This window comes from Wyeomyia smithii, chromosome 3 (assembly GCF_029784165.1).
Source record: "Wyeomyia smithii strain HCP4-BCI-WySm-NY-G18 chromosome 3, ASM2978416v1, whole genome shotgun sequence".
Lineage (NCBI taxonomy): Eukaryota > Metazoa > Arthropoda > Insecta > Diptera > Culicidae > Wyeomyia > Wyeomyia smithii.
The window spans coordinates 38,824,260-38,837,151 of record NC_073696.1 but is presented as its reverse complement, the minus strand read 5'-3'; the positions used below and the strand labels follow the sequence as shown (position 1 = coordinate 38,837,151).

Genomic DNA, 12,892 nt, shown 5'->3' with positions numbered 1-12,892 from the left:
ACTTTGAACAGCTGTAGCTCTTCTCAGGGACATCCTAGCTCTTCAGTATCTTCTGCAAAGTTGTTAGGCATCTAAAATACTATACATTAACATAATGTAGTGCATTATCAGACCATTATTGAGCTCTTGAGAAAGGTAAATGCAAAAAAGTAGGTTTTCCCATATGAATTTTCATACAAATTTGAAATGCAATGCGCCAAGCGGAGACAAAACCAATCGACTTCAGGTAAGTTTAGGGTTGTTTGGGACCCCAAAAGGAACCAAAAAAACTTGGTTCTGGAAAATCGATCATTTTTACCCACCCTATTATTCATACAAATGAGCGATCTGGACAACAATCAGAAGAACATGCGTTTTAAATCTCGTTTGGTGTTGTATGAGTGGAGGAACATACATGGTACAGTGAATTTCTCGCTATCAACTGAAATCTTTCGATATTTATAGCTAGAAATTTTCCAATCTGGCTTCTTTATTGACTAATTAAGAATTCATATTGATTCGGAAGAACTCATTTTCAACAAAATCTACGACTCATGAAACCACACGAATACTGGCTTTCGAGCTGACACAAAGGTTGGTAGATTTAATTATTAAAACAGAGACATCGCATTTCGAATTCTCAGAAAAATATTTGTTTTGTGAGATTAAATCGAGTTATTTTCAACCTTTCATCCAAGCCGAACGGCAAAAACTATTGTCGACTATCATCGGCTTTGTGTGGATCGACCATATAAGCTAATCGGCCGTTCGATTTAATCTGATATTTGTCATTTTGGCCAGTTGTATTACAAACTAGGGCAGCATTTTTAAACAGTTTTTATACTGATTCAGTCAGTTTTTTAACGAACGAGTTTTGAACAAATAATATTTTCTTCACAAATATTGACGAATGCGTCATCGCTATAATAAGCAGTTAACTTTTAACCGTGAATTCATTGATTGCGTTGGTCATTCCTTTGAATTATTAGTGATATGGTGATCGAAAGGGAGTGTCAGCTCAAATATTCTTAGAATCATTTCCATTTTGTAAACAACCCCGCGTTTCGCAGTTAGCAAATGTTGCTGATAAAGCTTCTACGCGATGGTATGTTAAACTGGTCAGTTCCTGAGAGAAATCATAATCCAACAAAACACAGTGAAAACTCGACGCAACTCGATCAGCAAGTAAGGAATTTCAAGGCTAACCAGTTACGGATCGCAGTGCGTAAAATAATTCAGTTCTGAATTAACCGACAACCGGGTTCTTTTTGCATGTTAGTTTAATTTTGAAATCAAAATCTGTGCTAAGTATTGTTTCATTTTCAGACAAAAACCGAAATAATCATCTTTCAATTATTAATGCAACACAATTGATTCGTGACGTCAGCCGCCGCACCACCAGACTATATACTTGCAGCCAGAGTTGCCAATAAAAATTTAATTTGAACTGGAAGAATGCTGAAGAAAAAACTGGAAAAAACTGGATTCCAAAAAAATTTACAAAATACTGAAAAAATAAATTGTGAGAGAGCTTCTTTATGAGGGTTAGTGAATACAATATAAGTTTTAAATACAGCAACTCCGGGCTTACATTTAGTTGAAATAGTAGACTGAACTGTAGGCTGAAAATTTTCATTTACAGGAGCAAAATTTGAAATTGCGCAACCAGTTTATCACAAATCCAAGAAAATAAAGCTTTTATCGTTTACTATAACTTTTAACAAAAGAATTGATGCAACGTTTTCTTACGTTACAACAGTAAATACGAACAATCAAATCAGCTATGCAACTGGAATCAATTTGAAGAATGCCGCCTGCATATAATATTTTTGAGGTGGATTGTTTTTATTTTTATGTAATTGCAATTATTTCTTTTCTTCATAATCTGATAAAATCTATTTGTTAGTTTTAGAATAACTGACTCGTCTTACTGAACTTACTCGTCTTTTTATCTCAACCATGCAATACAATCCTTAATTTGGTCGTGTTTCATGCGAGAAGATACAATACTGAAAATGTTGTTAAGAATTGCTACAAAGACTTATCAATCCACAAAATTTACGTTCTAAAAATATTTCCAAACCAGTCGGAGCTTGAGTGTCCAAAAAATCTGGATAAAACTGGCAAATATACAAAAAAAAACTGGAAGATTTCGGGATTAAACTGTTTGACTGGATCACTTGAAAAAAAAAAAACTGGAAGAATCCAGTTTAAACTGGAACATTGGCAACTCTGCTTGCAGCACAAAAAAGAAAGGTGTACGTGTTTACAAACATTAGTCCGTTAAGGCAAGCAAACGATTCCGTTGTGGGACTGACAGCTCAGTGTGGTTGTGGTTGTACGGCGCAGCGTTTACTCATGGATATGAGTATGTGTGTGTTTCCTTCAGGTGACGACTCCCATATCCACGAGTAAACTCCAAGGAAGAAAATCGAAATGACTGTAGACAGCACAATATTTTCTTACCAATTGCGATAATCCAAGTATCAGATATATGACGAAAACGGATGCCTTTCCACAGCAGGACATTTTGATACTAGTAATTTCACTTAGGATGCGATATAAGCAACTAAATGGATAACAAATCACTGCCACAAGCCCTCGACGAGGGACACACACACAATTTGCACAACTGCTTTACAATATTTTCAACAAAGCAATTCTCACATTGGAGAAACCAAAAAAAAAATCGGGAAAAACTCAACTATTGCGAAGTTTTTCCAAACACAAAAGTCAAACCAAGGGGATTTGTTGGCAGCCGCCAAACGATATTTTCGTTTGGCTACTTGGAAAGTATTTTCTCTTGTTGCACCACTTAGCACATAACTATTTTCCCCTGTTCACACAATCCGCGAGAAACTGACACACTCCAACGTTCAACCGCACTTCGCGAAACCTGAAAAGAAACTGATGCTGAACTGAAGCGCAACTACGAACGATTTCTCACTGCTGCAGCCTGCAGGCGAAGTGAAGCGAGTGAAGCACTCGTATGCAGTGTTGCCGGAAAAAACTTACAGCATAGATTACCACGAATAATTAGGGAACCTATACATATGTATAGGTTCCCTACGAATAATAGAGGCGGTCAGTAGACGGGTGTATCGTGCTTCGTACTGATTTGACTCAAAGGGTTTTTTTTTCTCTGTGTGGACTCATCACTGCGACCAGAGACATTTTGATCTATTGTGATATTGCCCAGGTGTTTTCTGTACTCCGCACTTCATATTATTGGCAGTATCACTATTGGAGTGAATGATACGCCTTTTTTTTATTTATATCCGTGCTTGTGTGTGAGAGTTTACCCTTACATTTCAAGCTTACTGCTCTACTATACCGAGCCTCTTTTCTATCCTACCAATATCGCCAAATTACAATTGCCTGAACTGAGGCTACACCTAACGTTCCTCTCTGGCCAGGTTTATTCCTCCTACCAACACCGCGTCACAATCACAATTTCCTGAAGAGGCACTCAATGCTTCACCTCTGGTCAGGTTTATTATAAGTAGGACTTGTATTTTTGTCAAGAGGAAGGAGTCGTATCGAAACCTCGTTCCTCCAGCCAAGACCGCGTCATAATTACAATTCCCTGAAGAGAACTATTATACGTTACTCAGAACAGTTTTATTATAAGAGGGACTTTTTTGTTAGGATGAAAGTCAGCAAGGGTACTATAGAATTCAGCTTGAAGGAAGGGTATGTAGTAGAGAGCCTGAGAATGAACCCATGTTAAAGTCCTTTGACAACCAAATGGCCTGATTCTACTAAGATTCGAACCCATGACCACTCGCTTATCAAAGCGGACTCTGTAACCTTACGGCTACGAAGCTCTCTTACTCAAAGGGTTTGGATTTCACATAGAAACGATTAACCAGCCGTTTCCATCAATTTCCTTCTGTAGCGCATTTTGACTGCGTTGATAATCGCCTGATTTATTGGTTGACACTCCATCGTAGTGTGCCTGTCTTACAATAGTAACGCGTTTGGCTGTAAAATGGAATTTGTTTGAGGACTCTCTCACAGCTGGCCCTAACTCGCTGTAGAACCATGCTTTGAACAGGTCACGCGTCATCCAAGGTTTCTTCGAGTTGTAATAAGATACAGGGATCGAGCGTGGTTTAACGGTAGTTCCAATGAACATCAATTTTAATTCATTTGAACTGTCAAGGGTGCTGCATGGCATGAACGTGTAGCGTAGCGCACCTTATTCAGTTTCCTTCCTGCAAGTTGATGCTCGTTCAAAAGCAGAAAAATATCCTTGAACCTTAGATATTCTGCTGTATTGGCTAAAGCTTTCTCACCTGTAACTTGCTTGACACGCAACCCTAATCAATCGTTGAAACCCCGAATCCAACCATCCGAAAACGTGGTCTACGTAATGCCGTAACGAGGATGATGGCGTCTTGCTGCTGGAGAATCTACACGTATAGCGACTTCTCCATTACCGAAGAGCGTTGTCCTTTAGTTATTCTCTTCTCTTTTTTACTCCGTCATTTCGTTCTAAGCTGCTCTTGTGTTGTATAAACCGAGACTCATATCGATTCAAGCCACCATTACTTCGGAACCCCTCTTGGACTTTAATGACATTTGAAATGTCCGCCCAGTCAGCGAACGAACAGTGTACATGATAATATGGCAACATTGCTCGCCGTTAATGCTGTCGGTATAGTTTGTAGTTCACTTGGTTCATTTTCATGACACCACCCCTTCTTGACATTTCTAGAACCATAGTTTGTTTATCGCCTATACGGCTTCGTCTTGGGTAGTTGACTGGAGAGAGTACATCTCCAATCAATGGCCGAAAAAAAGTGCTACTAAATGGACCCCACCCTGCCGGAATCAAATCTAAACGATCTTCGACTGCGTGCGACGCAAACTTTGCAGTTGATCGGTTTGGTCGAAGCGAACCGTTTGCTGTACGATCCAACGGATAAAAATTATACACGGAAAAGGACAAAATCGATTGCGTGGAAGAAAATCACCAGTGCAATTCTCGGCATCAAACCGGACGAGGTAACCCGCTTGCAATCGCTACAGATACAACACAAGTGGAAAAGCCTTCGAACGGCCTACGTTCGGCAACGAAGACTCGCCAATCCACTGGCACCGTACCGTTATGCGGATTTAATGAGTTTCCTAGATCCATTCATTCGGCGGGAGGAATCCGATGTAGTCCTTGAACCGAGCCAATTCTCCGCTCCATTTGAACTAGACCTCAGTGGCGATGTTGGAACGGAAATGGGATCAGTATGTAAGCTACAGTTAATAAATAATTGATTTAAAGACAAATGTTCTAATCTGGTATCGATTTGGTTCTTTCTCTCACTAAGCAATCGAGAATCAATGCATCGATTTCTTTGATCCCATCGAGGAGGATTTCACCTGTGACATCCAGATGCTTCCAAAGCAGCAAATCATCGATGTGATGCCTGCTGCACCCCCAGCTTCGTCGGCCGTTTCCACAGCTTCGGATGCCAACGAAAGTACAACCACTTGTACCGCCAACAATCATTCAGCAAACAACCAAACCATCATAGACGAGCTGGAGGTGTTTTTCTCCCAGATGTCCCGCACGGTTCGCAAGTTTAATGCACGCAAAATAATTGAACTTAAAATGCAGATTTTCAATCTCGTGTCGCAAGCGGAACTTGACGAGCTGGATGCGGCCGCCAGACATTAGATCAGCCCGTGAGATCAGACTGAAACGAGAAATGCAACATTAACTAGTCAACCCGTACCTTAATGTTCGCTTTTGTTTTTGGATTTTTATCCGATTGTAATTATTGTTTTTTTTTAACCTATTTATTTGCTAACTTATTTTAGTAATTACTGAACATTTTGGTCCATCAGAACCATTCCATTAGTTTAATTTATTTTTATTTTCTATGCGTAATGGAACTATTTATTACATAGAATATATATGTACCAGCATACATACATAACTGGTAGTGCCAATATAAAGAAATAACGCAAACAACTGACTATTCTAGTCTCTTATAAATTCTGTTTTACACGGGCGTACTATTAATCTTGATAAAGTAATTGTGCACTAAGAATTTTAATCTAATAAAACGAAATATATGTAATTTTCAACAATTCTCAGAACAAATGTTTTGATTTGATATGCCCTAGTCCCACAGTATATTATTGAAACTTTGTAGAGTAATCACTACCGAAGTAAAATATAGGGTTTTCTATACTACTTTATTTCGATCTCTCATAAATTTCACGTTACATTCATTCAAACTCTTCCATTCGGTCTGCCATGCATTCAGTCTCCATCTTGTCCGGGTTCTCCCGCACGGTCGCTGCTGCAGTCTATTTTCTTCCACCTTCGTACCTTTTTGTCTTTACTTTGGTTTTAAGCTATCCATTTGATCATATATCATTAATAACCAGTGGTGGCTGGTGGGCACCGCTAACCGAAAATTTAGCGACGCTAATCGCTAACTTATCAATATGTAAATAATCATATCGATATACGCCTTCGTAATGAGCTAACTTCGCGCGCAGCATTGTCTATTGCTCTAAACCGGTACCAAATATAAATAAGCTAAGTGTGCTCCTCTAGTCAGCCGGCTGAATATAGAATAAACCGAAAATAGCTAAATAGAGACGGGTAGGAGTTACATGTATGATCGCATCACTTATCAAAGTGAATCCTGATCCAACGAGCCCTCCCCTACTAACAAAAACCTCCTTCCTGTGACCTTTGTGGAGATGCAGAGGTTAACACGGTCTCCAAATAGCAAGGGTCACACTAACATCCTTTCCCTCTTCCCACCTGATTGCAAGGACTTGGCCGGCGTCGTTATTGATCCTTCAAAGTATTGAATCACCAAAACTTGTACAATGAGAATGGTCGGTCACTCCCAACCCCCTCCACTGTGCAATTTTACTGATTCGGATCAATTACGGAGTGCAACCATTGATATGTGCAGTCAGTCAAGCTAATCTAAGCTAAATAGTCATATCGCTATACTTATTGATCGTGTTTTGTATGATTTGGACCACTTTGATCTTTTGTGGTTAAACAAACGAAAACAATTACTTTTAAGAGCTATTTACAATAAGAGGTTCACAAAACGGAGTTCATGCTTGTTTTTGTGAAAACGAGAAGTAACAAAAGTTATTCATCTTGCATTAATAATTGATACTTTTAGGAAAATTTTCATAAAAATTCAATTATTATCTGAATCGAAAAAATAGAAGCAAAGTTGTCATAATTTCAAACGCATTGCAATTTACAAAAGTTCTTGGTGTGCCGAAAATTCAATCTAGACCTTGAGCTTGTTCTTCAAAATGCTCCTGTGGCTTGTACGATAACTGGAACTTCATTCTAGGGTAAAAAGACTGACAAAAGTAACTTTCGCAGTAAAGTATGTTCATCTTTCGAAGCAATTTACGTACGCCATCAGCAATTCACAGTTTTTCTAAATAATTCTATTGTCGCTTCTCTACAGAATTTGGCGAACTAGCGATTAGCGTTTCGAAGGCCAAAATTTTAGAGACGCTAAAGCCTGTAGTACTTACCTGACCAATGGTTAAATATTTGACCTTCTGAAATAATGGTCAAATTTATTTGACATCATGATTGTTGTTTGTCCTTGTTTGCCACATGTAAAAATTGGAGAGTGATAAACAATTATCTTAAACCAAATTTTTATCTGTCAAAAAGTGACAAATATTTGACGCTTGGTCAAAAAGTGTAATCCAGCCTTAACAGTTTCGCTAACCAGCTGAAAAATTAGCGAAATCGCTAATTGAATATTAGCGTCGCTAATTAGCGATTGGCGAATTAGCGGAATGGTGCCCACCACTGTAAATGAAGTTTACGAAATTCCAGTTTTAAACTCGCAAGAGGCTGCCGCTTTCGATGGCGTGTCGGCGGGTAGCGTTTTACCGTTAGGTATCAATTCAATGTTCGCTGTAGCAATACATGTTGTTTGTCAATGTTACGGCTTGGAAGTTTTCATCGCTTCCGCTTTAGTCCTAAATCAATGACCTATTTGTATAAGCCTCTGCCTTTCATTAGGTTAGAAAAAATACTTCTGAAATTAATGAACCAAAACCTTTGCCTAAAATTGAAGTTTAGGATCGAGGTGCTAATGGAGGACAAGGAGTTGCTGGACTGTCTGAAGAAAGCCATCGAGAACGAGGAGTATGCGAGTAAAATGCCAAATGACTCTACGGACGTCAAAACGGAGAAAAATCAGAAACTCGAGAAGAACTTGCTAATCCACCGAATCGCGGAAGACCAATTGGAGTACGTCAAGGACAAGAGCACGGCGAAAGACGTTTGGGGCGGTTTGAAGAACATATTCGAACGTGTGGGAATCGCCAGCAAGCTGTTTATGAGAAAGCGGTTCCAAACACTGAAGTTGAAAGATTGTAAGTCCGTGCAGAACTTTTTGTTGCAGTTTGAGAAGGTTCTACGACAGCTGCGAGCTGCTTAAGTAAAAATAAATGAGGAGGACGACGTATGTCAGCTGGTGCTAGCACTTCCAAAGTCTCACGAAACACTAATTATGGCGCTGGAAATGATTCAGCCGGACCCATTGACGCTGGAGTACATGATAAAAAACGGTTTTTGGATGAATAAGTAAACGAGCGCACCAAAACCCATCGAGCAGCGGAGAAGAAAATTCCAGTGAGTCAGCTTTTGAGGGTAAGAATTCCAATATGATGTGCTTAGGTAGCCTTCGGTGCGGCCCTAAGCGTATGGATTACAAAAATGTTGGTAACAACCGGAAGAAAAATCAGAAGGCTGTTGGGAAGATTATTCAAAGGCGAAAATCCGATGCAAATTCGAACTGAGTGGCTCTTGGATTCGGTTGCCACAGACCACATGATGAAGGTAAAATCTTTTTTCGAAGACCTGCATCCTCTAACAAGGACAGTTCACATTGCGGTAGCAAAATCGGGTCAGCTGCTCATGACCAAGTTAGCCGGAATGTTCCGGATGAACATGTTCATCAATGGGAAGAAGTATCTGTCCGTCATTAAGGAGGTGCTGTACGTACCCCTTTTTTTCTCTGCGTGGACTCATCACTGCGACCAGAGATTAGATCTATTGTTATATTGCCCGGGTGTTTTCTGTACTCCGCACTTCATATTATTGGCAGTATCACTATTGAAGTAAGTGATACGCTATCTTTTAATGTCCACCTGTACGTACCTGATCTGCAGTGTAATTCACTTTCGGTCCGTCGGCTAGAGGACGGTATAATGATGCTAGAAATTACCGGAGGTAAGGTGTCCATTGAGAAGAATTATCGAGTGATATGTGTTGGACAAAAAAGGGTCAATTGTATTCACTGGGCATCAGTCTTCGAATTCAGCGGAGGCAGTAGAAGCGAGCGCTTAGATGTCAAAGCAGCACAGTTTCGAAGTGTGGGCTCGACGATTGGATCATCTGGGAGAGGCGAACATGAGAAACATGAGCATCTGCGAGGTGTACCTGGCTGGTAAGCAAACTAGGCAACCGCTCGACGATATGAAGGAGAGACGTTCATCCCAGTCATTGGAATTTGTCCACTTCGATGTGTGCGGGTCATTCACACCAACAGCGACGAACCAGAAATGTTATTATCAGTGGTGTGCACCATCCCGCTATTTCGCTAATTAGCGACGCTGATATTCAGTTAGCGGTTTAGCAATTTCGCTACTTTTTGAGCTGGTTAGCGAAACTATCAGCGTCGCTAAAAATTTGACCTTCGAAACGCTAATCGCTAATTCGCTAAACTTTGTAGAGAAGCGACGATAGAACTATTAGAAAAACTGAATTGCTGATGGCATACGTAAATTGCTTCGAAAGATGAACGTTTCATTCAAACAACGTTCAATTGTCTGAAGTTTTTTTTTTCCTTTCTTAATTGTCTACAGTTCTTCTCTTTACGACACAAGTGCAAGTCAGTCTTTTTACCCTAGAATGGAGTTCCACATATCGTACAAGCCACAGGAGCATTTTGAAGAACAAGCTCAAGGCCTAGAATGAATTTTCGGGACACCAAGAATGTGAGATTAGCGTTTAGCGGTTATCGAGCTAAATTTTCCGATTAGCGGCTTAGCAATTAGCGTCGCTAAATTTTCGGTTAGCGGTCCCACCACTGGTAATTTCCGTACCTTTATTGATGCCTATAACCACTTCACAGTAGAATACCTTCTGAATTCAAAGAATAAAGTCAAGGAAAAGTTTAACTAGTATCGTGCGCAGGTCACTGCATTCTTCGGGACGAAAGCCGCCAGGTTCAGTTGCGATAAGGGGCCATCCACATACCACGTGGACAGATTTTAAACGATTTTGAACGATTTGCTTTAGGTGATAAAGAGCAGGGCAGTGTCCGATAATAACTGCCATCTTTGCTTGGGCTGTCACTTCATTTACCTATGGCCACCACACAAGAGCGGCGTAAGACATTCTTGGCCGTGCAATGGTTATGTAGGAACAGAGAGCCAGTATGACCCTATCTTATTTTTTGTATAAAGATGAGTGGGATGCCGTCTGATCCTGGAGACTTCATAGGTTCAAAGGAACTTAATGCCCTATTGATTTAAGTTTCCGTGAACAACCTTGAGCGCTGTACGTATTATCCTCGGACTCTGTTGCTTCGATGTTAGTGTTTCGGTTATACACGTGGACCCAGGGAAGTGCGTGTTCATAAGAACCTGCAGTGATTCCCTAGGTGTGGCGATGAGACTGCAGTCTTCTTTTTTTAACTGCTATAGATCGTTGGTGTGGTCTATGGACATTCGCTTCCCTGAACGAGGACCAGTTAACCACACGAATGTGCATACTTCGGGAGATGGATATAGTCCAGGTCACCAAGAAAGTTAGCGGATGCGATGACCATGTCTTGGTTTTCGTTGGTAGTCGAGAGTTCCGCTATTATGACAACGACGTCACGTTGAATAAATTCTGTAATTAGAGTGTATTTGATTACTCTGCTCAACAGAATTGCTGTCCTAGGTTTAGCCTGAGTGTTAGAGTAGATTAACCTACTTTTTGAGTCCGCGAGGTCAAGAACCTTTGTGTCGATGATGGTTGATAGTTCTTGAACCAGAGTAACGGTTAATTGCTCTTTGGCGAATCTTCTGCTAAGAACGCTGGAGGCCCCCTTAGCGTAAAGAAGATCCACTTGGATACAACGGAAACTGTTCACTACATGTTGGATCCGCTTGCGGTTGGATTGGAGGATCCAGTATCTGTCGGACGGTTGCCATCAGCAGAACTGCTGGTCGCCTTTTCTCCGACACCGGTTAGCTTTGCCTGCTGTAAGCGGTGGGCAACAGACACATGACACATGAAGGTGGTTTCTGGGACCTATATTATCGAGCTAAGATGGTTGAGGGCTCCAACTTGAGGCAGTGAGCTCCTTGAAGTTTTCCGCGGAACCTTCTTTTCACTCGTGGGGGTGTGAATGGGGAGTGGTTGACGCATCAAGTTGCTACTAGCCTACGTTGAACCTTAACTTCCAATGCAGGGTTGCATTGAGTAAAGAGCTGCTCGCAACGCTATAAATTTGACAACGATGAGACGTACGCACCCGTGGCAAAGATAACCGTGGTACGAGTTAGTGCTGGGACTTATAGCCGGATATATTCGTTATCCGGGTATCCGAAGCTCGGATCACGGATGTGTAAACGAATATTATTCGGATGTCCGGATATCCGGATACAGATAATCGAATAGTCGGATATCCGGATATACTATCCGGATATCCGGATTTTTTTTCTGTCGTTCGAATGAAATATAACGCGAAAAATAGCTTTTTCCACAATCCCCCATCCCCACGTAAGTAATTGTTTACATAATTCTCATTAATCTATGTTCGGATACAATATCCGGATATCCGACTATCCGAGAATCCGGATATCCTGTCGGATAATATTCGGATATCCGGTTGATCCGGATTTTGGATATTTGTCGGATATCCGAGGTCGGATATCCGGATATTTAAATCCGAATAGTCCCAGCACTAGTACGAGTGCTGTAGGCTGTCGCAAATCAAGAGGGGTTTCATGTTCATCAGATGGATGTGGAGAAGGTCTTCCTGAATGGCATATTGAAAAAAGAAATCTCCATGCGACAACCTGAGGTACCCAAACCTGGTCTGCCGTCTCAAGAAGTAACTGTATGGGTTGAAGCAAGCCCCACGAATCAATCTGGACAGCTGCCTTTACTGGAAACGAATCGGGTCCGTTGTCGTTTAGCTACTGCTCTATGTGAACGAAATCATCCTGGTCTCTAGCCATTTTGACCTGGTGACATAAATCAAGGCGAAGTTACGCAAGCGATTCGACATGACGGACATGGGAGAACTCAAGCATTTCCTGGTTCTCATATCGCTGCCAAGCAACAATGAAGATCCAACCGAAATATGTTTCGGATCCTCTGCGACGTTTTGGAATGATGGAATGCAACCCGGTATCAACTCCATTGGACCCAAATCTGAAATCTGCCGAAAACTTGTGGAACATTTTGCTGAATTTATTAACTGTTGAGTTCTTGGTAATAAAATCTAAGTGTGCAGGAAGCAAAACACTGTAGCGTTGTCTTCAACAGAGGCCGAATACGTTTCACTGAGCCGAACTTTCTGTGAAGCAATTTGATTAGGAAATCTTTGAAGAAAGCTTGCAGTGTGAGGATAACCAATCTTGCATTCGCATCACTGAAAAACCCCGTGAATGAAGAAATGGGATATCCGCCATATTGCAGCATGTGGATATCCGCTATAATTCGCGAAAAGTTACAGGACGGATCTCTCAAAGTTCTTTACGTACCAACAACCGAGCAAGCCGCTGATATCTTCACTAAAAGAGTATCGAGAGGCCCTTCGAAGCACTACGATCGAGGATGGGATGACATATTCGGTTAGATAGCAACCGACTGCTGTAGTAACCCAATGATTGCTGT

General features: G+C 41.0%; 2 protein-coding genes across 5 annotated transcripts in view; one reads left to right on the top strand and one right to left on the bottom strand.

Annotated features, from left to right (window-relative positions):
- Positions 1-2,901, bottom strand: part of LOC129726822 (NPC intracellular cholesterol transporter 1) — a 41,358-nt gene extending 38,457 nt beyond the window's left edge. For all 4 annotated transcript variants that reach the window (XM_055683944.1, XM_055683945.1, XM_055683946.1 and 1 more), the window contains exon 1: positions 2,446-2,901. In XM_055683944.1, coding sequence (XP_055539919.1) covers positions 2,446-2,508 — 63 coding nt within the window. In that variant the 5' untranslated portion in view covers positions 2,509-2,901. The remainder of the gene's footprint in view (positions 1-2,445) is intronic.
- Positions 2,902-4,697: 1,796 nt separating this feature from the next.
- Positions 4,698-6,079, top strand: LOC129729506 (uncharacterized). Its single transcript, XM_055688122.1, has 2 exons — positions 4,698-5,227; positions 5,307-6,079. The coding sequence occupies exons 1-2, from the start codon at positions 4,795-4,797 to the stop codon at positions 5,654-5,656; spliced, it is 783 nt and encodes a 260-aa protein (XP_055544097.1). The 5' UTR covers positions 4,698-4,794; the 3' UTR covers positions 5,657-6,079.
- The last annotated feature ends 6,813 nt before the right edge of the window (positions 6,080-12,892 follow it).